The sequence below is a fragment of the Puma concolor genome, chromosome D3 (assembly GCF_028749965.1).
Source record: "Puma concolor isolate L17-30 chromosome D3, mPumCon1.1.hap2, whole genome shotgun sequence".
In the NCBI taxonomy this organism is placed as follows: Eukaryota; Metazoa; Chordata; class Mammalia; order Carnivora; family Felidae; genus Puma; species Puma concolor.
In genome coordinates this window covers 8426028-8453189 of record NC_141678.1, presented here as the reverse complement: position 1 = coordinate 8453189, position 27162 = coordinate 8426028, and the positions used below count along the sequence as shown (strand labels likewise).

General features: G+C 42.5%; 1 protein-coding gene and 1 non-coding gene across 10 annotated transcripts in view; one reads left to right on the top strand and one right to left on the bottom strand.

Annotated features, from left to right (window-relative positions):
• The first annotated feature begins 9768 nt into the window (after nucleotides 1-9768).
• LOC112870535 (U6 spliceosomal RNA) lies at nucleotides 9769-9875 on the top strand. The gene has a single exon (XR_003224490.1). It is a non-coding gene; the product is annotated as a U6 spliceosomal RNA (small nuclear RNA).
• A 544-nt stretch (nucleotides 9876-10419) lies between these two features.
• The window catches only part of IFT81 (intraflagellar transport 81), a 217634-nt gene continuing 200891 nt past the window's right edge, over nucleotides 10420-27162 (bottom strand). For 6 of the 9 annotated variants that reach the window (XM_086681634.1, XM_086681641.1, XM_086681635.1 and 3 more), the window contains one exon: nucleotides 24609-25691. In XM_086681634.1, the coding sequence (XP_086537760.1) occupies nucleotides 25590-25691 (102 nt within the window). In that variant the 3' untranslated portion in view covers nucleotides 24609-25589. Of the gene's footprint in view, nucleotides 10782-19393; nucleotides 19535-24608; nucleotides 25692-26010; nucleotides 26032-27162 lie in introns of those variants that run through there. The other 3 variants (XR_015242216.1, XR_015242218.1, XM_086681640.1) reach the window with 3 other exon arrangements.

Sequence of the window (27162 nt, the reverse complement as noted above, 5' to 3'; positions counted from 1 at the left end):
CTCTGAGCTGTCAGCACAGGGCTGGATGTGGGGCTCGAACTCACCAAACAGTGAGATTCTGACCTGAGCTGAAACCAAGAGCTGAACGCTTAACTGACTTGAGCCACCCAGGTGTCCCTTCTTTTTTTCAAAAAAAAAATTTAAATGTTTATTTATTTTTGAGAGGGAGAAAGAGATGGAGAGAGATGGAGAGAGACAGAGCAGGAGCGGGGGAGGGGCATAGACAGAGGGAGATACGGAATCTGAAGCAGGTTCCAGGCTCTGAGCTGTCAGCACAGAGCCTGACTCGAGGCTCAGACTCACAGACTGTGAGATCATGACCTGAGCCGGAGTCGGATGCTTAACCAACTGAGCCACCCAGCCACCCCTTAAACTTTTTTAAAAAAATGTTTTATTTATTTTTTGAGAGAGAGAGAGAGAGAAAGAGAGAGAGAGAGGGAGAGGGGCAGAGAGAGAGAGAGAGGGACAGAGGATCTGAAGCCGGCTCCATGCTTAAAGGCTGACAGTAGAGAGCCTGATGTGGGGCCTGAACTCACAAACCATGAGATCATGACCTGAGCCAAAGTTGGACACTCAACAGGCTGAGCCACCAGGCGCCCCTATGTTAGTATATTTTAAAAATTTTCTACAATCAGCACTTTATAATTTTTAAAAAGTAAAAATGTCCAGAAGATTCCAGATTTGGTGGTGGTGGGGGACCCAAAAGGGAAAACTGTGACCTCCAGCTGTGAGCGGCCCCTCCGTTGGTGTCATCCTCCACAGAAAGCCGAGTCACCCCTGTGGGGCCAGGGTGTCCTGTGAAATATATAGAGCAGGGTCAGGCCAGCTCGTGAGGCACGATGGCCTCGGCAGACCTTTCCAGGGAGTGGGCACTCTGCCACCGGGCCTGTATCGTAATGAGATAATGTTTGTGAAAGCACTTGGCCAGAGAGAAAACTCTATCCAGATAGGTGATTCCGGGCTTATTCTAGAGAAAGGAGGCTCTCAGAGCACATTCCATTAAGGAATTTCACACTCTTGCCTCCTCCTGCAAACTCTTCCCTTTTCCTCCCTCCCCTGAACAGAAATATATTTAGCAACCCTATCTAAACTCTCTTCTTTCCCTTAATTTGATTAAGGGGCTGGGGGGACAAGGGATGAAGTGGGGGCTGAGGAGAGGGGCAGATGGAGCTGCAGGGAGAGATTAGAGCAGGTGGACGGCTATCTGGGGCCAGAGTGATGCTTGAGTGTGGACAGGACGAGGGCCTCCAGGTACTTAGTACAGAAGTGTAGAGGACAGAGGGAGGGAGCGCTTGATCACGGAGCACAGCTCTCCGGCGGGATGAGAACCGAGTCGGGGAGGGTCAAGCCTTGAGAACCAACTGGGAGAATGGGGGGCATGTCCTAAGGGAGGCGCTGGCATTTTTTCTGAGTCCCTGCTGGCTTCCTGGAGCTTTAGGGTCTTCAGATCCTTAAGACGTTCCAAGAGACTAACACATGGTGAACCCCTGCTATGTATTAGGTGTTTTGACATACCTCAGCCAATTTACTCAAATTAAGTAAATTATTATCACCTGTGAATATCATGCTCTGAAAGAAGAGGCATTTTTGCCTGCAAGCTGGGGACCAGACCCAGCTTGCCTTGCTTCCTCTGCTCCCCCTGGCTCATGCTACCTTCAGGAGGAAAATAGTTAACAGTCAGTATGTATTCAGTGCCTTAGAAAGAAGTGGTTCTATTCAATCCTCTCAATGTCTCTATGAGATAGATGCCATTAATGACCCCATTTTACAGAAGAGCAACCTGAGGCTTAGGGTAAGCAATGAAGCTGAAGTCGCAAGGCTGGTAAATGGCAGAGAGCGGGGCCCTCCAGAGCCTGGAAAGGTAAAGGAGTCTGAGGCATTCCAAATAAGAGGGGCCCATAGCGTGTGTTTCTTTGATAGTCTGGTTGCTCTTTAAGGACAGGGACCTTACCTTGTTTATCCTGTATTCCAAGCCCTGAACACAATGTCGGGGACAAAGGGAACACTTGCTGCAAGAACTAGAGATACTTGATAAGTTTGGCCAAAAGAGTCTCCACTGGGGGCCAGCTCGGTGAGGATTAAGTGAGACGTATTTGCCTAGGGATTTCCAAGTATAAAATGTCACAGTGCTGAGCTTCAGAAAAAGGCTCTGTTGGCAATGGGGATCCCTGCAGGAGGCTTTAAAGGTGACCAGGACCTTGACAATGGGCAGTCCCAGGGAGAGGGCTCCAGCTGCCCTCATGGGTTGGATTCAGACCATAGTGACAATAAGGGGGGGGGGGCCTGTCTGGCACACACTCCCCACTAGTTCCTTCCACAGGGACATCTCAAGGACATCTGCAAACTCTGGGGGATAAAACATAGTACAGGAGATGGGGGGTGGTTGGTGGGAAGAATGCCATCTGGGCAGCTCAGAAAGATGAGAGAGAGGGAAGTGGATGATTAGTGCTTTAATTAACAAGGACCTAACACCCTTCTAGAAATAGGTTTGAAAGAATAAAGGGCAGAAATCTATTCTCTTCTAGAGAGGACTGGTATCGTCCAGGAAAGGACCTCAGGCTTCAGCAAGTCTCATTGATTAATAAACACCTCATCGCCTTGTGGTCCCGTACAGCTTCAGATGAAGCATTTCGGGCTTCTCTTTTTTCTATAACCCGTGCGGAAGGCTACCAAAGGGCAGAGAACAGAAAGAGCCACCAAGTTCCTGGGCCAAGTCCAGGGTTTCCTGGCCTGTTTTCAGAGAACCTCAGCTTTTCTCCCCCTCTCACAGCAGTCCTTGGTGTCTTTATGTGAGCTGCTTATTAACCAGGGGATATCAGGACACTGGGAGGGGATTGCTTGCACAGTTGCCAGTGAGGGCAATTCAGAAACGCAGAGTGGAGCAAAGCTGATGTGTGCAGCCTGTGTGACAGACGGAGCCTGGCAGGATGGAGCCAGAGTCTGGTCATCAAGCTGGAGCATCGGATTGGAGGGTCCTGGGACCTGCAGGTGGCCAAGAGAGCCAGGGGCTCACTACCAACGGTGCCCATCCATAGAAGAGTTCCATCAGCCAGGACAAAGGATGGTGAATGGCTCTGGGGCCCATAGCAGGAATCCCAGTTGTGGGGGGCAGGGCAGGACAAGGATCATCACTCCCCTCAGAGAAACAAATGGAGGCAGCTCTTTCAATGCTGTAGGAGCTCCTCTACCATCTTCCTTTTCCAAAGAGACTACTTTCCAAGAAGAAGCCCCAAATTCAACATGCAAATCCTAGGCATCCCTCCTCCCCTTCTTTTCCAGTAAACTGCTGCTGACAGTCCCAGTGTACAGGATTACTACTGACAGGGCTTCACCAGCCAGCTAACACCCTGAGGTCAAACCGTGGAAGCAGAGCCCCTTGGGCCCAGAGACGAGTCTTGATACTTAGAGCATGGAATGGTTTCCTGCTGGGTCTAAAGGCAAGCGGCTTAGCCAGGCTTCAGTTGGGCCACAGTGTTACAGGTCTTAGGTTTCAAGTTGGGATCAGCTGCGCAGAGGGAAATGGTTGGGGAAACTCTCTCTTGGCTTCTTTCCTCATGGTGGATGGCTAAAGGAAGAGAAAGCTTAAGCTGCTGAGCTGGTGTTGGTGCCTTAAAAATAATGATATAAACACAGCCCAGAAGTCAGCCTGTGGAGTCCCTGACGGGGACCAGAGAAGAAACACTGTCCTGACTTACCCTTCAACCCACGTTCTGCCCTCATCTATCACCTCAGAAGCTAAACAACTTCCTCAGATGGCCCCATGGAATATAAATCACAAGGGCCCTAGCTTCTAAGAAACCTGTCCACACAGCAGCCGTCAGAAATACTTGTCTATTGGGGCGCCTGGGTGGCTCAGTCAGTTAAGCGTCTGACTTCAGCTCAGGTCACGGTCTAACGGTCCGTGGGTTCGAGCCCTGCATCGGGCTCTGTGCTGACAGCTCAGAGCCTGGAGCCTGCTTTGGATTCTGTGTCTCCCTCTCTCTTTGCCCCCCTGCCCCCTGCACGTGCACTCTCTCTCTCTCAAAAATAAATAAATATTAAAAAAAAAAAAAAAGAAATACTTGTCAATTTCTTCTTCCTCTGAACAGGGAGCTAAGCAAGTCAGACTCGCAGATGAATGTGCCAGGTCACTGCCAGCGTGCTGCTCAACATCTCGGAGACTTGGTCCTTACCTACAGGTTGGGGATCAGTCATGTCTACCTCACAGGTTTGAGGTGGAAAGTGAGATGAGATATTTCAGGTGGGTGCTGTGCTTAGCACAGCAGTACCTCAATGAATGTTAGCTGCTATGTCATCATCATTCCATTGGCTGAAGAGGAGAACAAACACCACTTTAAAAAAAGTATTTTTTAATGTTAATTTTTTTTTTTATTTAAAAAAAAAAATTTTTTTTTTCAATGTTTATTTATTTTTGGGACAGAGAGAGACAGAGCATGAACGGGGGAGGGGCAGAGAGAGAGGGAGACACAGAATCCGAAACAGGCTCCAGGCTCCGAGCCATCAGCCCAGAGCCCGACGCGGGGCTCGAACTCACGGACTGCGAGATCGTGACCTGGCTGAAGTCGGACGCTTAACCGACTGCGCCACCCAGGCGCCCCTAATGTTTATTTTTGAGAGAGAAAGAGACAGAACAAGAGCGGGGGAGGGGCAGAGAGAGAGAGAGAGGGAGACACAGAATCCGAGGCAGGCTCCAGGCTCCGAGCTGTCAGCACGGAGCCTGACTCGGGGCTCGAGCTCATGAGCTATGAGATCATGACCTGAGCCAAAGTCGGACGCTTAACTGACTGAGTCACCCAGGTGCCCCAAACAAACACCACTTTTTTTTTTTTTAACGTTTATTCATTTTTTGATAGAGACAGAGCGTGAGTGGGGTAGAGGCAGAGATAGAGGGAGACAAAGAATCCGAAGCAGGATCCAGGCTCTGAACTGACAGCACAGAGCCCAATGCAGAGCTCGAACTCACAGACCTGAGCCGAAGCTGGACACCCAACTGACTGAGCCACCCAGGCGCCCCAAACAAACACCACTTCTAATTCTAATCCCAAACAAGAAGGGCAGTGGGCCAGAGCCTCAGTGATTTTACAAAACACCAAGCTTCTTTCTCCTGTTTGCTCTCACGCCAAATCTGTGCCAGACGGGTGTATGCTTGGCAACCTCAGTGGCCTCCAAGTTGTTTAAATTCTCACTGAGTAGCCCAACAGACACCTAGACCCGCTGGGGCACAGACAAAGTCAAACGCTCTGGGGATAGCAGTGGAAGATGGTATAAGAAATCATCACAAAGAAAGTTTGTGCAAATTCTGAGTGTCTGAAGAGCTGTGGTTCACTCAGAGGGCCCCCTTTTCCAGACAGGCAGGAGAGCTAGCTTACAAATTCTTCCTTTCGTACATATTTCCATGATGGCATCATAACGTGGAACACGTCTGGCTCCCAACCGAACAGGTAAAGACACGACAGCATTTCTGTTTGAAAGCTCTTGAGTTGCCAAAGCCTTTGCCTTCTGCTCAGGTGTCCTAACCTCCCCTGCCTGGGAATTGGATCTGGGGTAATGGGTGACCCAGCAGGCTCAGAGATGACAGATTCCTGCAATCGTGTAGCAAGGCTGGGACAACCTGGGGCATCTGGCCTGGCAGGGAGGCAGGCAGGCTGGGAGAGGCAGCCGTAAGTACACCGACCTTTGTCCCTGTTTGCTCTTGGAGAGGACAGGCCCCCGCCAGTACTGGCCTCCTCTTCTCTGTGTGTGCCTGGGACTCCTGGCTCATCAAAATGTTCCCGGGAACCTGAGAAGGCCTGACCCTGGTGGGTGGCAAGCAGAGACCTCTTCAGGCGGTCAAAGGGCAGTCTGAAACTTGCTCAAGACATGGCAGGTATGGGGCTCATAGGCGTGTACGTGCTTCTGTTCCTGGGAGAAAGCTCTTCCCTCTTCTGGCTTTTTTCCCAGCTAGCAGGCTTATAATTAATTAACCACCTGCCCCTCCAGAAAGCTCTGTCTACTATGGGACACTGCTTTCTTCAGACCACTAAGAGGCCCAAGGGAGCATATTGGAGGACAGGAGCCCAAGATCTGAGCTCAGGGGCCTGCCTTCCGCTTTAAGGGCCTGTCCTCTGAGAGGGAAACACTCCTGTTTCTGCTCTGCTCACTGCCAGTAAAGTGGTCCACCCGAGGAACCCGTATGTCCTTTCTTCTGGCAGGGTTCTCCAGACCTCTGGCTCCGCAGGTTGGGCACAAGGAGGGTGGCGCGCACATGTCTGTCTGGTGGGGGGTGGGGTGGGGCAACTCCATGGCCCTTTGGTGGTAAACCCTCCTTTTTTTCCCCCCCTTTCTTTCTTAATTTCCCCCTGAATGACGCTGCTGGGGCTTGAGGCAGGTCGAGCCAGAAAAGCAACTTCTCTTGAGAAAAGTCTGAGGGTTTTCTCTTTTAAGTGGGAAGTTCTCAGTGCAGGTCCCCTATCCCCTTCACCTTATGGAGGGCACTGTGCCTGGCATTCCCTTCCAGCTGGCAGGGGAGCCTGCGGTCAGAGAGAAGCATCCTTCTCTTTCACAAATAAACAAATCCAATCCATGTGCTAGAGGACTTAGGGTGTATTAATAGCCAGATATTTGTTTTCCTATTCTGGTGCTTGTCCCCTTCCACCAGTAGGAAAGATAAGAGAACACAAAATGTTCTCCACCAGCCACCCTTTCCCCCTCCCCCAGGGAAAGGCAAGCCAGGGGGCGCGAGTTCTTCTGTTTAAAGCCATTGCTGATGTACGAACTCTGAGAAAATAGACTTAAAAGTTTATATTCGGTCTCTCTTGGCTACTGTTGCTGCTCAGCAAAGAAACTCTATATTGTTTAAACCCTCCAGGCAAATGGGTTGCAAGGCAACCTTCAAACAATAGAAAATACCCCAAACCGAAAATAAAGGCCTTAAGGGCTGGAAACCTGAGGTCGTGCTCTGGTGAAGTGATTCCAAAATCCGGGTGAATGAGGATGTTGTTGACCAGACCGCGCTTAAGTGGCGTCAACCCCTTTGACTGCTTTCAGCCTTCTTCATCCAGTTTCTTCCAGACACATGGGGTCCCTCTTCTTTTTACTCCCCGACTCTTAGTTCTTTCCATGGTCATCAATGGAGACCATGGCAGGGAGGGGGCTCAATAGGCTTGTAATGTCCAACTGCCTCCTGTCTTGAGGAAAGTTCCAAAGGCTCTAATCAGTGTACTCCCCCATTGGCTCCTACCCAGCCCTGAGGTCCCAAGAAACCCAGGAAAGGAGAGGGTGGGGCCCAACTTAATCACAAGGGCCCTTGGCACAAGTAGGCAGGAGGGTCAGCTAGAGGGAAGTGTGACAGAGGCTGGAATGGCTTGCCTGGAAGACAGAGAAGGGGCCGCGAGCCAAGGAGCGTGGTGGCCTCAGAAGCCAGGCACCAAGTTGGATTCTCCCCTGGAGCCTCCAGAAGGAACAGAGCCTTGATGACACCTTGATTTTTAGGCTCATAAGACTTCTGACCTCCAGAAATATAAGAGAACACATTTCTGTTGTTTTAGGTTTGTGGTTATTTGTTACAGCAACAATAGGAGGCTGAGACAGCAACCAAGAACCCAAGGATCTTTCACCAGGACGAGAAGCTATGGTTGGTTCTTGGGCACAGGGCTGTAGGACTGCAGGCTGGTAACTGGCAGACCATAGTGTCTTCCTCCAGATGCACTTTACCACGGGTGACCAGACCATCAGAGGGCACTCAATCAGCTGGGCTGATTGAACGAACAATCAAATAAACATAAATCAATAAAAAGTCTGTTTCTTCCCCCCCCCACCCCCACCCCCCACAAGGTAGGCTGATCAAGTATTACCCCATAGAAAGACCTGAGCAGCTGGGACATTGTTTTCTACCACAACCTGTGGCCCTACCCCAACGAGTGTCATTCAAAGAGATATCAGACCAGAAAGGGAAACTGGAAGAAAGAAAAATAAAGCATCTCTATCCCCTATTCCAGGTCGCTGGCTAGAAACTTGCCAAAGAATCTCCTGGTCTTTTGTCTGGAAGGAAACACTTAAGATACTTCAAGGCTCTTTTTCTTCTCCTTCTCCTTTTCTCCTTCTCCTTATTCTCCTCCTCCTCGTCGTCCTCCTCCTTCTTTTCTTCTTCTTCTTCCTCCTCCTCCTCCTCCTCCTGCCGCCACCGCCTCTCCTCCTCCTCCTTCTCCTCCTCCTCCTCCTCCTTCTAAGTTTGTTTATTTCTTTTGAGAGAAAGGGAGAGAGAGAATCCCAACCAGGCTCTGCAATGTCAGTGTGGAGCCCAATGCGGGCCTTGAATCCATGAACTGTGAGATCATGACCTGAGCTGAAACCAAGATCTAGAAGCTCAACTGACTGAGCCACCTAGGTGCCCCAAGGCTCTTCTTTTGTGAGGTTTGCTTTTTAAAAAATTTCAGCCTTACTCTCTGATTAAATGTCTTCTGAGGGCTTGCATAAGAGAGCCCAGGAAACCTCCCCTCAATATCCAAAAAAGAGAAAACACAGGACTTCCCTGATTCCTTGACTACTTAGAGGCATAAACTCTCAAAGACCATAGTTTACTTTCTCATGATATTTCTATGAGACAAGAACCATCAGTCCCATTTTATACCCGCGGACCCTGAATTACAGAGAAGGCAAGCAACATAGATATAGTCACACAGCAACCCAGAGCGATTCACCCAAACCAGAGCACAGACCCCTGGACCCTCGATCCATACTGCTCTCATGATCCGTGTGGAGTCCCCAGCCCTGCCTAACCAGGTCAGGAGGGTGTGGCCTCTGGGTAGGTGGTCCTTGTGGAATGCAGAGATACGGAACCATTAAACCTGTCATCACTAGGGGACTAACTGACACCCCAGGGGCAAGATTTTCCAGACCAGAGCTTTGAATTGCTAAGTGTGTCTGGTGAGTGTGTGTGTGTGTGTGTGTGTGTGTGTGTGTGTGTGTGTGAACTTGGAAGGTGGTCAGGGGTGCGGAACAACTGCCGGGTCAAGGTGTTTGCACTTTACGTTGCATCTTGCATAAGTAAACCCATGAAGAGCTTTCATTTTTTTCTAGCATCAGTACAAATCTTTTCCTAGCTTCTCTCTTGACCACCCCTCGTCTTCTGTCTCCCTCTACCATTCTTCTGAGACATTGTGGAGTCTAACTTTAGGGACAAAGCTAATAGATTCCCCAAACTCACTGCAAGGGCACTGAGCTGGCTTACACCAAACAGCTGCTGAGGCTTTAGGGCCAGAAGTGTGGAAGCCCACAGCTCAGTGTAAAGGCCAAGGTATAAAGGTATAAAGAAAAGGTATAAAGAAAAGGTATGAAGAAAAGATATCAAGAAAAGAGACTGGAGTGATTTGGTTTAAGCATTTTAAAAGTGTAATGGGGGCACCTGGGTGGCTTAGTTGGTTGAGCATCTGACTTCGGCTCAGGTCATGATCTCATGGTTCATGAGTTTGAGCTCCATATCGAGTTCACTGCTGTCAGTTGGTCAGTACAGAGCCGGTTCGGATCCTCTTTCCCCCTCTCTCAGCCCCTCCTCGGTTTCCGCTTTCCCCAAAATACACAAAAAGTGTAATGGACACTGAATGAGGTTGTCCTGTAAAAGTGGACGTAGAAATTAAGCTGATCTTGCTAGACGCCCTCCCTATGGGCCCAGACTGGGCAGAGCCACCATGTGTAAGGGTTCACATGACACAGGGTGCCATGTCAGGTAGGAGGCAGAAAATGGCAGCTGCCAGAGACAAAGTCAAATGACCCTCAGAATCTGAAAGGAAGGTGCTTGATGTGGCAGTGCACAGACTAAAATTGGAACAATAAAGAGAAGATTAGCATGGTTCCTGTACAAGAATGACATGTAAATTTGTGAAGCGTTCCACATCTGGGAAAAAAAAAATCTGAATGGAGGCAGGCGATAAAACCACACCGTGGGGGCTCTAACAATGTCAAGACAAGTGAAAGAAAGGGTTGGTGGAACATGGCACTTGGAAAGACTGGTTGGTGCTTCTTAAAATCTGAGACATCAGTGGGCTCAGGTCTGGGATTGGTTGACCATGTCTCAACCTTATACTAGTCCTAAACTAAAAATAACCAATGTCCCCCAACTCCCCTTCCCTCGTGATAGAGATGTACACGCACAGGCAGGGCAGGATGAAGGAATGGGTTTTACTGGTGAAGGAGAAATGGGAAGGGAAGATGGGGGCCCGGGGTGAAGGATCAGGTAGGAGATAACTCCAGAGGCTCTTTATAAGGTCAACTTCTGAGAAGAAAACTACTGAGAATCCAAAATTACTAAGGTCGGCCACTTAAAGGCAGACACGTCATAAGAAGTGTTGCTGGGGGCAACCGTGAACTTGCAGTTATGGGCTAGCTTCTACTCATCCTTCAGTCTCCCTGTACCTGGGGCCTCCCCACCATGGACAATCCAAGGAAACTTCACCTTCTCATTTACTGTCTACTTAGACTCCATCCTGTGTAACAACAAACAGAGGGATCGCCCACAGGGTATTGACCAAAGGAGACCCCCTCCATGACACAAATGTGACAGTATTTGTATAGCATTACACAGGCAAGGACACGGACACAGTCTTCTGGTCGGTTTCCCAGCCACCACAGAGCTGTACTTACATACTTGGAAGTAAAAATGCCGTAAGAGTCTGCAGCTACTTTCCAGGCTCCCTGTAAGAGCTTCTGATTACCAACTGGGTGTCTCAGACCTTTTGGTAACAGGAAAAGATGCATCTTAGGGACCGGACAGAAACATTCCAGGCCCTGGGATCTGGTTTCTAGACCTGCAAAACATTTTTTTTTAATAGTGGTAAAATATGCACAGCATAAAATTCACCATTTTAACCATTTTTAAGTGTAAGTTCAGTGGCATTAAGTACATTCGCAGTGTTGTGCACCCATCACCACCATCTGCAAAATGTTTAATCAGACTCTAAAGTGATGATCACAGCAAGGAGTTGATTTCCCTGGGAAGGCCTTTTCTGGCCTTCCTTTGTGACATCTTTCTCTCTTAAACTATAGTAGCTCCCTGAAAGATACCAAAAGTCCTTTTGAGCTGAGCTAGAAATGCCATGGTGGAGTAGTAGTAGTAAACGCTCCTGGGTACCATAGTGACTCCCCGCTTCACTCTCTTTTCAGGCTCCACCATCCCTACCACTTAGCAATGATTTCAGGGCCAATCCAAATCTGAACCAGCTTTATAAATGCCTGTTTCCAAAGATCCCCTCTCCTAAACCTACTCATCCCTTCTGGTTTCCCTGGATGACTGCGTACTTAATATCTAAACAAAAAGGAAGAATTGAAAGGTTGGGGGGTAATGGTTTTTCAACCTTGGTGAAGTCAGTTCCATAATGGAAAGTCAGTTCCATAATGGGGAAATCTCTCTGGTCTGGAGCACCTAGGAAACTGTGAAGAAATAACTTGAGAAAGACTGTTGGGGGGGAACCCAAGAGAGCACAGAGGGACGGAGCAATAGATGGGAAGGGTGATAGGACCTACGTGTTCTTGATTCTCACATCTTGATTATCTTTATCCCCAGCTCTGTTCTCTCCTTGGAACACCAGACTCCTAAATATAGTTCCTACTGGACAGTTCCCCTTGTGTGTCCAGTAGGCACCTCCAACTTCATACAGACAAAGCAGAACCTAAATCTCCCTCTCTCAACTCAGTACACGATAAAAAATCTGAAAATCATCTTTTGATTATTTTGATTATGGCTGAAACAATCTTAAAAAGGAAAAACAAAGTTAGAAGATAGATCAATGGAATAGAATTGAAAATTCAGAAATAAACTGTTATGGTTTATGGTCAATTGATTTGCAACAAGGGTACCTAGACAATTGAATGGAGGGGAAGGGGGAACAAATAATCTTTCAACAAATGGTGCTGGGACAAATGGATACACACATGTAGAATACTGAAGATGGATCTCATTCTTACAGCATATACAAAACTTAACCAAAAATGAATCATAGATTTAAATAGAAGAGCAAAAACTACTAAAAATTCTTAGAAGAAAACAGGAGTAAATCTTTGTGCTTTTTTTTTTTTTTTTAAGTTTGTTTCCTTACTAATCTCTATACCCAATGTGGAACTTAAACTCACAACCCTGAGATCAAGAGTCATATACTCTTCCAAGTGAGTCAGTCAGGTATCCCAATCTTTGTGCCTAAGAAGGCAAAACCTTCTTAGATACAACACGAAAAACACAAGTGTCAAAAGAAGAAACAGATAATTGGACTTCATTGAAATTAAAAACCTTCAGAGGACACCATCAAGAAAGTGAAAAAGGCAACCTACAAAATAGGAGAAGATATTTGTAAGTCATTTGTCTGACAAGGGACTCGTAGTCAGGATTCATGAATAATCAACAATAACAAGATGATTAAAAAATGGACAAAGGGGGGCGCCTGGGTGGCGCAGTCGGTTGAGCGTCCGACTTCAGCCAGGTCACGATCTCGCGGTCCGTGAGTTCGAGCCCCGCGTCAGGCTCTGGGCTGATGGCTCAGAGCCTGGAGCCTGCTTCCGATTCTGTGTCTCCCTCTCTCTCTGCCCCTCCCCCGTTCATGCTCTGTCTCTCTCTGTCCCAAAAATAAATAAAAACGTGGAAAAAAAATTAAAAAAAAAAAAAAAATGGACAAAGGATCTGAAGAGTCATTTATCTAAAGAAGATATGCAAATGGCCAATAAACTCATGTAAAACTAGCCACCAGGCAAAAGCAAACAAAACCACCATGAGATACTACATCACACTTACTAGTTTGGCTATGATGAAAAGGGTGGGCAATAACAACATTCTTTTCTCCAACATCCTTGGTGAGGATGTGGAGAAACTGGAACCTCTCTAGTTTGCTGCTGTAAAATGATGCAGTTGATGTGAAAAAGTTGCTCAGCTCCACAAAAAGTTAAACATAGGGCTGCCATATGACTCAGCAATTCTACTCCAAGGTAGGTGTCCCAGAGAGCTGAAAACATGTCTATACAAAAACTTGCATATGCATGTTCATAGTAGCATTATTCATAGTAACCAAAAAGTGGAAATAACCCAAACTCTCATCAACTAATGAATGGATAAACAAAATGTATTAAGTATATCCACACAATGAAATATTACTCAGTCATAAAAAGGAACGAAGCAGGAAGGAAATTCTGACACATGCTACAACATGAATGACAAAGTTCTTGAGGATATTGTGGTAAATGAAACAAACCAGTCACAAAAGGACAAATACTGTATAATTCCACTTATATAAGGTACCTGAATCAAATTCATAGAGACCAAGTAGAATAATGGTTACCAGAGGTTGAGAAAAAGGGAGAACAGGAAACTGTTGATGGAAATAGAGTTTAGTTTTGCAAGATGAAGATTTCTGGAGATTGGTTGCACAACAATGTGAATGTACTTAAAATACTTAAATGTATACTTAAAAATGGTTAAGATGGTCAATTTTATTTTCCCACAATTTAAAAAAAAAGGGATAAGTGATACATCCTATAACATGGATGACCTTGAAAACATGCTAAGAAGCCAGGCCACATATCGTATGGTTCCATTTATATGAAATTTCAGAATAGACAAATCTATAGAGTGCAGATTAGTGATTGCCTAGGGCTGGGGGATCTGGGGGAAATGGGGAGTGACAGCTAATGGGCACAGGGTTTCCTATGGGGGTGGCAAAATGTTCTCAAAGGGAATGTAGTGATGGTTGTGAACTCTGGGAATATACTAAAAACCACTGAATTTTTAAATGAGTGAAGCATATGATATGTGAATCATAGCTCAACAAAGCTGTTAAAAATTAAGGTAGGGGGTCACCTGGGTGTCTCAGTCGGTTAGGCATCTGACTCTTGATTTTGGCTCAGGTCATGATCTCACGGTTTGTGAGTTCGAGCCCCAAGTAGGGCTCTTGTGCTGACAGCGCAGAGCCTGCTTGGGATTCTCTCTCTCCCTCTTTCTCTGCCCCTCCTCTGCTTACACCTGCTCTCTCTCTCTCTCTCTCTCTCTCTCTCAAAAATAAACAAACATCTTCTAAAAAAAAAAATAAGGTAGGAAGACTGAAATTGAATGAGCTCTGCTTCTTTTTAACACTCAATCCTGTTTGGTTCTGTGACCTAACAATATCTCCAGTTCCCAACTGCATTCTCTTAACACACTGTTGCTATGACAGAATAGGGGAGGAGGGTTATTCTCAAACATGAACACAGCTAACTCAATCTGAAGAAGTTGGAAAGAATGTCTGCAGGCTTGAAGGAAAAAAAAAAATAACCCAGCAGCAGAGATATATTTGCAGATACTTCAAAAAAAAAAAAAGTTGTACTAGGTCAAATGCATTTCTAGAACAACAAAACAAATAAAAACCTTCAATACAAGTGGCTTGCAAAAGGTCTTCAGAGTCTTGATTGCTAACTTAGCATCAAATCGTTTTTCTCACACTGGGGAAGTCCTACAGTGTTTAATCACTTTATAACCTCTTTTGATTTCTTGACAGGAGAATTCGGAAGGTCAAATGTGCATTCCGACCTGCTTCTCATCATTCTGTATTTGGTTATGGTCTGGAGCATTAAAAGATGTTTAAGGGTAGAATAGACTGTACCACAAAAATGATATTAAAAAGGACGGAGTTCAGTCTTGAAGGAAATCCTGTCACGTGATACAGTATGGGTGAACCTTGAGGACTTCAGGATCAGTGAAATAAGCCAGTCACAAGAAGATAAATCTGTAGAATTCCACTTATATGAGGTACTGGAGCAGTCAAACTCAGAGACAGAAGGTGGAATCGTAGTTGCCAGGGAGAAGGGGAATGGAGAGTTGCTTAATAGGTAGAGTTGCTTATAATGTTTTCAGTTTTGCAACATGAAAACATTCTGCTGGTCTACAGTACCAATGTGAATATAGGTAACACTATTGAACACTTAAAGATGGTTAAAAATGGTAAATTTTAGAGTATGTGTTTTTTTTTTTTACCACAGTTAAAAAAGATTTTTTAAAAGATAGTGTTGAGTTAAAAGCCTTAGTAAAAATTTCATTTTTATTCTGCTATTAAGGAATGACTGACAAGGAAAGAATTTTCAAATTTGATAAAGGAACTTGCTGGCTGTATTTATCTTTACTTTTTACTCCTGCTGGAGTAACGAAAACAGATCACTTTGTTTAATTTTGTGATTATTTTTACTTCCTGGTTCCTGCCTGATTATGCAATGCTGTTGGTTACAAATAGAAAAAAATTTTATGTGCTAGTCTGTTATTTTTATGGCATTTCATTAGGGTGTACTGGCCTGAGAAATGTTTCTACTTATATCAAGCTTTTATGAAAAATTCTAAAAAATTGTAATTTTAGGGCCTGGGCCATTAGTTATCTTCCCTAAGGGCTAGGAGTTGATGCTATTTAATATTTCCAAGCTTATTCTTATTTTAACTGGTTTTACATCATACCAGCTTTCTCTTTCAACCAACTTAAAAGGTCATAGAATATTTCTTGAGTAAATCACAAAATCTTTCATAGAGGTTTTTTTTTTTTTCTTTACACTACTCCAAAATGTAATCGTTACTTGGAATGGGTCTCTGACAATTTGATACAAGATAAACTAAAAAGGACAGGCGTTCATTTGCAATCATGTACAATAGGTCAACTCTGAGAATAGCTACTATTCTAAACATATACCATGTGCCTTCCTGAGTTATCATCTCTGCTTTTAAACATAATCACTAGATGCATTTCTAAGCATGTTAAAGGCACAGTAACATCCATTTTCTATAACTTTACCCTAAGCCTGATGGGACTTCAGTGTTAGACTTATATGATGCCTTTTAAAAAAATTTTTTTTTTAACGTTTATTTATTTTTGAGACACAGAGCATGAGCAGGGGAGAGCAGAGAGAGAGAGGGAGACACAGAATTCGAAGCAGGCTCCAGGCTCTGAACTGTCAGCACAGAGCTCAATGCAGAGCTGGAACCCACAAACTGTGAGACGATGACCTGAGCTGAAGTTGGTTGCTTAACCTATTGAGCCACCCGGGTGCCCCATAAGATACCCTTGAATACTGAGAATGAGGCAGTGGTTAAGATGGCAAAGCCTCCAGGTCACTGGCAATTACTTCTAATTATAAAGCTGCATTGTATTTACTTTACTCTCTGGTTAACCAGGAAGATGATGTGCAGACAGTTGCTGTATACAGTAGGGCCTCCTCACTAGGGCCTGAATGGCAACTACATCTAGCTCCGTAAAAATAAGGAGGAGACACAGTCAGCTTGGAGCCGACTTTCAGTCTTATCCACCACCTTCATACATTACCTTATTTTATCCTTTTAGTTATTCTTTGAAGTTGTCAGAGAAAGAAACTGAAGTCCAAAGAAATTAAGTGATTTATTCAAGGTCACATTCATTCACTTTTCATTCATTCATTATTCACCGATCAAAGTTGCCTGTGTGCGTAACTAGGCACGGGAAATACAACTGTGAACAGAAACTAATCCTGCATTCCATGCTCTTCCAGTCCAAAGGAAGAATCAGATAAGGAAACATGATTACCATATGGGACTTGTCTTTGGATGGCTTACCCTGTGTGCTAATCATTTTACTGTTCCCTAGGTGTCCAGCACTCTTTCAGCATGTTCCTACCCTGGCTCACTAATCTCATCTTCTGTTTTGTGCATGTGCGAGTGAGAATAATGGTTATATATATGGGCACACACATAAACATAGAATATGAAATGTGTGTTTGTCTTTTAAGGTACAGGATTCCTCTATCTTCCATGCCATTAAAGGATCGTAGAGCTGTCTCCTTTACTAAGAGACCCATTGGCTCCCAGGAAATCTCATCCAGTTTCAGCCCTGGTAGTGACAGTACAGTGTCAAGGAAAGAATGCTAATGATTTTTCCACTAGCTGATCCCAAAAGCTTGGCACAGGAGAGTTCAGTCCACTGAATATTTATATAGCACCTTGATTAAAAGAGCTCAAAGCAATATTCTAAGTAGCTGAATTATAACCTCATTTTGTAAACTGCATATTTTCTTTTAAGTAGTAGTAACGTGGGGCTTAAACTCACAACCCTGAGATCAAGAGTCAGAAGCCTAACAAACTGAGCCACTCAGACGCCCCATTAGCTGTGTATTTCAAATACAAAAATTAGCTCCTTTACCAACCTCATTATCTGCTAAAAATAATCAAAAGATAAATTTCATAGAAAGGAGGCCAGAAGAAAAATTGTAAATGGTGTTAATCTCTGGGTAGGGGGTTATACATGTTTTTAATTATCTGCCGTATTACTCAAAATTTCTACAATTAACACTATGGATTTTTCAATTAGAAAAAATACCACATAATCAATTCAAAACAGGTCATCAAAACTCAACCTCACTCATAAATCTAAAAATACAAATTAATTCTTTCAACTTATCATACTGACAAAGATGTTATAAAGCCAGTATACCTAGTTTAGGCAACAGAATAGCAAACTGGGCTCTGTCATACACAACTGATGGGATTACAAATTATCACCAGTTTTTTGGAGAGTAATCTGGCAATGTCTATCTATCAAAAGTTTAAATGCCCATACCTCTGAATACAATAATGCTACTTCTAAGGTTTTTTGTTTTTTGTTTTTTTTTTTTTGCCTGACACATATACTTGCATCAGAGTACAAGACACATATAGAGGGATCTTCAATCAGGAGCGTGTTAATCAAATTGTGCTACATGCATGTAGTGGAACATTGTTTAAGAATTAGATACTTGCAACTGTTAAGAACAACTCTATATGGACATATTATTATAATTTACTCTTTGATGCAAAAAAGCAAATTGCAGGGGCGCCTGGGTGACTCAGTCGGTTGAGCGTCTGACTTCAGCTCAGGTCATGATTTCACATCTCGTGAGTTCGAGCTCTGCATCGGGCTCTGTGCTGACAGCTCAGAGCCTGGAACCTGCTTCAGATTCTGTGTCTCCCTCTCTCCACCCCCCCGCCCCCACCCTTGCTCATGCACTCTCTGTCTCTCTCTCTCAAAAATGAATAAACATTTAAAAAATTTAAAAAAAGCAAGTTGCAGAATGGTGAATATAACCCCCTTTGTACACAGTTTTAAAAGGCTGTAAATACACATATGCGCTTGTGTGCACAATGAAAATGTCAGCAAGAATATTCCAAAAGCTAGCTTTGGAAATACCTCAAACAAGGGAGAAGACTGAAGTAGGTGAGGGATTTTTGTTTTTTTAAACAAATATTGCTTGATATCATTTGACTTCTGTTACATTGAGCTATATATTCATTTTTAACAGTTTTATTGGGGCATAATTCACATACCACACAAATTCACCAATTTAAAGTGGTTTTTAGTGTAGTCACACAATGTTTCTTAATATATCCACAGAGCCGTACAATCATCAGTGTGCAAAGATGTACACATCCGAAACTCATATAATGTTATATACCAAATTTACCTCAATAAAAAAATGTTGTTGGGAAGATGCTCCAAAGGTGAACTTACTAGTGGCAAGAGAATGTGTGAGACACAATCAGAGAAAGTTTCACATTTATTTAAGAGAGATAGAAAAAGTGCAAGTGGGGGAAGAGCAGACAGAGAGGCAGAGAGAGAATCCCAAGCAAGCTCCTTGCTGTCAGCCCCGAGCCCAACACGGGGCTCGAACTCACGAAGCTATGGCATCATGACCTGAACTGAAATCAAGAAACGGATGCTTAAACAACTAAGCCACCAAGGAGCCCCACAATCTGAGAGAGTTTAAATAGTAATGGAATGGTATGCATAAACAAGGAGAAAAAGATATGAGAACCAACAAAGTTGGAGAGGGTCAGGGACAGAAAAAAGGTACGATGTTAAAATGAGTTTGAACCAGAAACATACTAGATCCGCCTTCATTAAATAAACACATCTGTATTTTGTAACAAAAAGATCAAGGTAAGATATTTGGGCATGATAAGAAAAAGAAAATAAAGAAACTTAATGTGATGGTACTGCAAATATTTGGGTAAACCAGATTCTATATAAATCTGCAGGTAGCTGGATATAAATTCCATCTATGGAAGACACAGATAAAAAGCGTTTAGGGAAATATATTTACTTTGTAGTTGCTAGAAATTTCTCCTGTCTTAGGAAGGCTGACAGTGAGATACTAAGCAATGAATACTTACTGAACATCAATAATGTTCTGATTTGCTTAAGAGTATCTGAGAATATAAGGGGAACTGGATAGAGAGAAAAGGGCTCCCAAGACATACTGACAGACTTAATAACCACAAACCATGCAGGAATATTCTTTTTGGCTCAAAGTTTTGTATGTTTTTAGACAAAGGATGAGAAAACATATATTTGAAAGATATTTTATGAAAACATTCAGCAAAACTCACATTTAATCTCTGTAATATTTAAAATAAAATTACCTTTTCTCTGAGACTTTTCCATCACTAAAATCTTCTTTGAGCACTACAGGTCTTGGGAGTATTTTGTAGGTATCATCATATTTTCCTTTTTCATATCTTTAAAAAGCACAGTTCAGAAGTTTTGTGCAGTTGGAGGAGTTTCTGGCAGCAGTAAGAGAAAACTTTATTGCTTATCCTATAAAATCTATTAGTTTGGGTACTATTAACTCTTATTTACTTAATTAGGGCAGTGCAGTGACTGTAGCAATTACTTTGGTTCAACATCAATAAAATAATGGAAATGTATACAGGATAGCCACACCCATGGAAAAAAATCTGTTTTTACTAAGGAATAAATGTCAGATTAAAGATAAAAGTCACCAGTTTTTGAATTAGGAAACTGCAAAGCAAGGCTGGGGCAATAATTTATGACAATTAAAAATTTAAGATCAGTCTGTTATCTGATGGACGGATCATCTTTAAGAGTATCTTAAGTAGTAAGTTTTAAAAATCTGTTGACTGTTCAAAATCACTCACCCTGTGGCTAACAGATGACATAACTGATTGGATACCAAATCAAGCAACAAGGAATCCTTGAGAACAAGTTATCCTTTGAAGTATTATAAAATGGTTTTTCTATGTCTACGTGTGTGTGTGTGTGTGTGTGTGTGTGCATGTTAACACATTTTACTGGGCATTCATGTACTGCGTATGCTGGAGACTGTTGCCAACAACATAATCATCTCTATAAATGCTCTGATTGACTATAACATCTTAGGAAACCATATGAAAATAGAAAATGTTACTATCTCTGGTAATATGCCATGTAGGACAATGATAGGACTATAATTCTTAGTTATTCATTTGCTTAAAGGTAAAATTGCTTTATCAAACAGGTTACCTAAGTCTTGTCCTGTGACTGTGACAACAAATTAAAAATGGAACTGCTTGAACCTCCAAAATATGCATAATGGTAACTGAAAGAATGTCACTTTAATGACAGTTAAAACCATCCATCTCCGTGGGCTAAATGTAGATACAACTGGAAGCTAGCCTTGGCTTTCGGGCTTGAGGTTAGACTAGTAGGACTTGTATTGTCATCTGGACAGGTGGCAATAACCTTAGCTGTGGACGTCAGAGCCTCCCCAGTCTTCTTTTAGATCTTACATCAAGTTACAATGAACCCTGGCTTTGAAACAAATTTTGAATGCCAGAAAGCAAAGGCGAAGGGTTAACTGCTTGATATTTTTTATTTCTTAGATGCTAAAATATTTTAAAAAGCAAGGCAGCTCAATTTAGATTACAAAAAGGCGCTCTGATGAAAAGCAAATGTGTTCCTGAATGTATTTTGAAATAGATGGTTAGAAAGCTAGCATAGAGTTTGTGGTCTAAATATATCATTCTTTTAGAGGCAGAACATATTGCTGGGGGAAAAATCCTCTATCATAGGGCTTATGGCATATAGTAACTAAAATGTTTTTCCATCCTTTGAATTTTCAATGCTGGGAAATATTATTCAGTAGACCCAGAGAGAAGTCCTAAATTGGAAAAGCAGCTGCATCCAAGGTCATCTCTCTTGTTTCCAAATATATCTTGAAACAAATGCAAGAAGGGCACTTTGCTGAGTGTTATCTGGACATATATAGTTTCAATCAAATTCTTCAAGAAGTGTCAGAATAAAAGTTGAACATTTGTTTGACACTGCAAAGTCACTAGCAAGTGGGTCTCTTTGAGCATGGAGGCTCTGCTTGGTGACTTGGCAATTACTACAACAAAAAATGAGTTCTTTTTCCTACTCTCAAGAAAAAGAAATCAAGTGCAGTTAAACACCAGCTCTGAAATCTTTTCTCACATTTTTTAATATATAGAAAATCATATAAACTTATAAAAATGTCTCTCAACAGAAGTGTAACTTTTACATATACTGCTTCTAAGCTCAGTTCCCTGGAATTATCAAATCTGTTTCACACATCTGAAAATGTTACATGGAACAAAAAAGTGATGATAGAAATGACATAGAGTTGTAACCTGAATCAAAGAATAACATGCTGAATCTTTGAGTTAGTGTAGAAAATATCTCCCTAAATGCAAAGCAATAAATAACTGGCTTATTGCCTCTCCTTTGTCATAAAAAAAAAAAAAATCATGTTACCCATGATAATCATGAAATCATGATAAGGGAAGCAGGGATATTAACAACTCCCGATTAGCATACACCGATGGACAGAACTTGGAATTGCACGAACTCAAAACCTTCAGCAGTTTGGTTTCCAACTGCTTCTCCACCTCTAACTTGTTCCTGATTCCCTCCAGCCTTGTCTGGCTAGTACTTCAGGGCATTCCTTTCTCAGGGCTTCCTCTTCCCCACAAGCTCTTGCTTCCTCCCTGAGTCACATTCTGCCCTTGTGGCCAGAAGAGTTAACTTGTATCTGCATGTCCCTCTCCAGCCTGCCCAAATTGTTCCAGCCCAAAGTGTTTTTTCCTTTGAACGTCCTAGGTCTGTTAACTCTTGATCCCCTTCCAAAAAGCTGAATCAAAACTTTGAGACCCTAAACCCTGAGAAGAGTGTAAGGAAGTCTAATAGCTCTGATTTTCCTAATGAAAACTTCTTTGATCTCTGAAATATCAAACACTTTCAGAAAGTTCAGAGTGTATCAGTTTGCCCACTGGATAATCCAGTGCTGTAAACTACTTCAACCATTGGTTACGTTTTTCCATTTTCCATCTTGGTAACTAGACTTCAAGTTCCCTGGAAGGAGAGGACACGCCTTTTCTCGCTTCATATGCTTGATACAAAGCTGGATGCAGCAAAGGGCCAATGAGCACCTGCTGGTTTCATCCCTGCTGCCCTCTCATGCTCTCCCATTCACCTGTCCAAATCCTTATCTTTCCAGGCTCTGATCATTCCTCCCTCCTTGATCAGACCTCCTTGATTCCTCTTTGATTTCTCTAGATCTCCATTTTGTTTGAACTTCGATAGCAACACAGAATTCAGCACTTGTTTATTAGGTTTCAGTATGTTTGCTGCTGTCTAACGTATTGTAGTCCTTTAAAAAAATTAATGTATCGTAGTCCTGTTAATGACAGGGCCGTGTCTGACACATTTATTGTACCTTTTCACAGAGTTTAGCTGGGTGCCCAGCACACAAATTACAGAGCACAAGGGCTTGGCACGTGACAGAAGCTCCTTTCTCTCCCTAATGGGTAACTTTACGAGCCATACTAGACTTCTTGTCACTTCCTGAGCATGCCATTTTCTTAAATGCCTTTACATCTTCCTCCTTTCCCATGGCTATCAAAATCTTAACTCCTCCTTACAAACCCAGCACAAGTCCTACCTCAGTCCCCCATGTCAGAATTAATCGCTTCTTCCTCTGAGCTCCTTGATTTTTTTACATATAAAAGAACTTTTTAATTTTTGCTACAAAGTATTAGAATCTTCTAGACTGTGAGCTCTCTGAAAGCCAAAACCAGATCATGTTCACTTTATATTTTATTTTTTTTTAATTTTTTTTTCAACGTTTATTTATTTTTGGGACAGAGAGAGACAGAGCATGAACGGGGGAGGGGCAGAGAGAGAGGGAGACACAGAATCGGAAACAGGCTCCAGGCTCTGAGCCATCAGCCCAGAGCCTGATGCGGGGCTCGAACTCACGGACCGCGAGATCGTGACCTGGCTGACGTCGGACGCTTAACCGACTGCGCCACCCAGGCGCCCCTCACTTTATATTTTAGTACTTAGCACAATGTCAGGCACCCAGAAGACAATAAATATTTGTATATAAAAAAATGAATGAATGAATTTACAATTTCATTCTCCAATTAAGAAAGTAATATCTTGCTAATTTCTTTGATTTAGCTTTGGCATTTTCATAGAGGGAGGCAAGAAATGTCTGTAAAACTATTCAGTGGATTTTGGATTTGACCAAATTAAAGAAATTTTGTGGTTTTGTTTAATATTGTATTGTATTTCAACTCTTAAGTTGTGTTGCAGCATTGTTCATAAAGTAAGAACTGGAGTCTATCTATATGTCCAGGAGCAAGAGATATATATGATTTTAACACTTTCACAGAGAAAGAGAAAGATTTAAATTATAACCTATACAGCTTCCATTTGTTCTATGTCTAAATTTCTTTTTGCATTTACTTGACATTCATTTAGCGGAATTTCCACATCTGGTTGGTAGAGTTTATTTTTAAACATTTACTAAAGTTTTTTTTTTCCTTTAGGCACATAGTAAGTGAACACATTTTTTAAAATTATAATTTCACATGTATTATAGTTCATTAAATGGACATCAACCTGTCTGCACATACACAGCCAGTATATCCATGGGTCACACTGTAGTACCTACACCGCAATAGTGAAGAGCACAGGTTTTGGGCCCTGGCTCTGCCACAGGTATTAGTGGTGTGATATACTGTGGAAGTTTCTCTGTACCTCAGTTTCCTCATCTATTGAATGGGGGTGATAATACTTACCTCCTAGGGTTGCTGTGAGAGTTACATTCGTTCATACACATAAAGCATTTAGACAGTATCTGGTATATACTGAGGGTCCAAGAATGTGTTAGCTGCTATCATCATCATCATCATCATCATCATCATCATCATCATCATGATTATGATTCCAAAGCTTCAGGGAGTTAATTTGTTCAATCTTGCTTTGCCTAACTGCTGTTTTTTAAAAAAACTTCCTTCCCAATCTGAGTTTGCTTCATTTTTAGAACCAAGAGACTAATCAGGCGGTGCTCTTTAACAATGAAACAGGCTCCCTCGTGAGGAGTGAGCCGCATTGCGGTTACTCTACTGTGGCTGGAAAGTGGTCTGCTGCAATAGCCGCGGTACTGAGAGAGAGCTCTCGAAGGTCCCGGTTTAATAAATGATTGCACGACTCATTCTGAGGTTCTTTTCAAGCTCCAAAGTTCTATGGCTGTGTGCCACGTGCAGGGTCAAGCGGCAGCCCTGCAGGGAACCTGCTGTTACACTCTGAACCGAGGTGGAAACTACTACTTTCACTGAAAAGCAGAAATCTTTAATCTCCTCCCGAATTCTGAATAGTGAATTTCCATAGCAGTAAACCAAGTTTGGTTACTCAAGTCGCTCAGCAATTCTAGAGAGGAAATTGTGAAATTATCCGTGTTTGCCGAGAAAGTACTTCCAGTTTTTGCCAAAAGAGGGAGCATAGGAGCAGAAAGCACGTTTGTCCAAGTCTTTCACAAAACACTTGTTTGGATTCTGTGTTTTAGGTTTTTATTTCTTTTGCAAGGATGGGATGGGACTAAATGATTGTTATAGCCAAGTTTCTCTTCTTAATATTGTCTCAAGATGGGACAGTCAAAGATTGAAAATACACAGATAACTTTGAAAGATCCCTCTCTATCCCTCCCAGACAAAGTGTTCACCTCATGCCTGGCTGCCATATACTAAACAGCTCTAATTAAGCTGCTCTCATTAAAAGGAAAGGGAGGAGGAGCGAAGCCAGTGACTCCTCCTGGCTGGAGAAACAATTACAAATTTAATCAAAGTGCCTTTAAAAAAAATCTCCTGGCTGCCACAGATTGTTTAAGAAAGAAGGATTCGTTGTATACATAATCTAGATCTTACCTTCACTACGACAATGGATAAGTTATTGAAATAACCAAGTTTAATGAAAGTTAATCATCAGGCTGCTTACTTACCCACTCCCTAGGGCTAAACACTCCTTTGTGCCAAACAAGGGGAATGATGTAAGCGCCTAGAACCATTTGTAGAAACAAGTCTTTGATTCATGCTCATTAGTCACTAATTTAGGGAAAATGCCTGCATATGACACAGAGGTTTCTAGAAGACACACATCTCCATACGAAGTCATTTTCAACCCAAACTTGATTTTGCCTTTGTAAAGGCAGCTTTGGCAAGTTATCCATTACTGTGTGTTTTCAGATTCAATTCAGGAAAATTCAGCAAATTTATACATTTTTAGTTGGAGCAACATATTTGGGCTTTTATTTTACTCCAATTACCAAAAGTGCTCTGCATCATGTTAGCCTAAAACCTTAAGGAATAATCATACTTGGAAAATGACCAGAGCTTAAAATCTTCCAGAAAATTTATATATGTTATATAAACTAATAAGGCAGAATAATACATTTGGATTTGATAGTTTAATGAAATGGCTTCTTTTATTATTGCTGCCCATGGAAATAAATAAAGCAAAATGATAGAAAGTATTAATCTAAAGAGGAAAGTGAAGCATTTTGTAATTTCTTAAGATCCGGTTTGAGTTCCACAAGCCTTTGAACAATGCTCTCAGACCATTCTGGTACACTCCCTGGACCTGAAAAAGACATGATCTTGTATTCAGTTAATAGACTTATAACAGAAAAGACATTATCCTATTATAAGATGGTTCTTAAAGGACAACCTTTAAAGTTGGATTATTTCCTGAACTAATACAGAAAGCAAGATAAGCGGTGGCCTTTTGGAATTTACAGTTTAGCGAGTCAGTTTCACGCAGCAGCTGGCAGCACCGAGTCTTAGGAGGAGCAAATCCATGAACGCAAAAGCAGATTTCACAGGCTACATTTTTCTCCTTTATTTGGGCCATCATGTGGAAGACAGATTATTTTCCAAAACGATTAAGTACTCTCATCAATTAGCCAGCTAGAGTATTAGTCCTGAAGGAAAAACATAATAAGCCCTTCTGGAAGTGCCAGCTGTCAAAAACTGTCAGAGGTAGTCAAAGCTTTTTAATGTTCCAATCAAATCACAAAATGAGTGGAAAGTCACTGTAGAAAACCCATTAAGATGCATTACTAAATGTCCAATGTTACATAAAAACTATAAATAACTTTGTACTTTTAGGGTGTTTTTTTTTTCAATTTGCTTTTCTTGAAGTAATAATGATGCTCTGCCTCAGTTAATAAAGTGATTTTGGAGCTGCCTTAGTGTTTAATCCACACACTCTTTCTGTGTGGAATAAGATGGCAAGCAATAATCAAATCAGAATTATAAGCATTCCGGGGCGCCTGGGTGGCTCAGTTGGTTAGGCGGCCGACTTCGGCTCAGGTCATGATCTCACGGTCCGTGAGTTCGAGCCCCGCGTCGGGCTCTGTGCTGACAGCTCAGAGCCTGGAGCCTGTTTCAGATTCTGTGTCTCCCTCTCTCTGACCCTCCCCCGTTCATGCTCTGTCTCTTTCTGTCTCAAAAATAAATAAACGTTAAAAAAAAAAAAAAGAATTACAAGCATTCCTTGGAGTATCTGTCATTAACAATTTTAAAAATTAAGGGAAGAGCACCAAAGACAGTAAAGGCTAAAAAAATTAATCACCAAGCTTAATAATCTTACAAGCTGACTTTCATTAGGGGAATAAAATGCTGTTTCTGTGAAGGACATCCAGTCTTTTTCAAATATTTGCAAAGGAATACATACTCTGGCTAAAGGAACATCACTTGCTACAGGCTTCAAAATAACAAGCCAGTAGCCAATACTGAACAAAGACGTCTACCTCAATGTTCAGAAACTGACTGAATTAAGAAAGGTTTGCTTCCACACTGAAACACAGCCTTTCCTCTTTTAGTATCTGGTGGATCAAGTTGTTGATCCAAAGGCACAAATGGTAGCTGGTATTCTGGTAGCTGATACTTGCCCAAATGAGAGGCTAAAGTAACCTGAGTACTATATTCAAACCACATAAAACATTAAAATGCTTCCTTTTTTTTTTTTTCTTGAAATTTGTTAAAAGAAGTTTGTTTCCACACTTTCTTGGTAAGTTCTTCCTTGCTCTGAGGGATCCCATCTCTTCTTG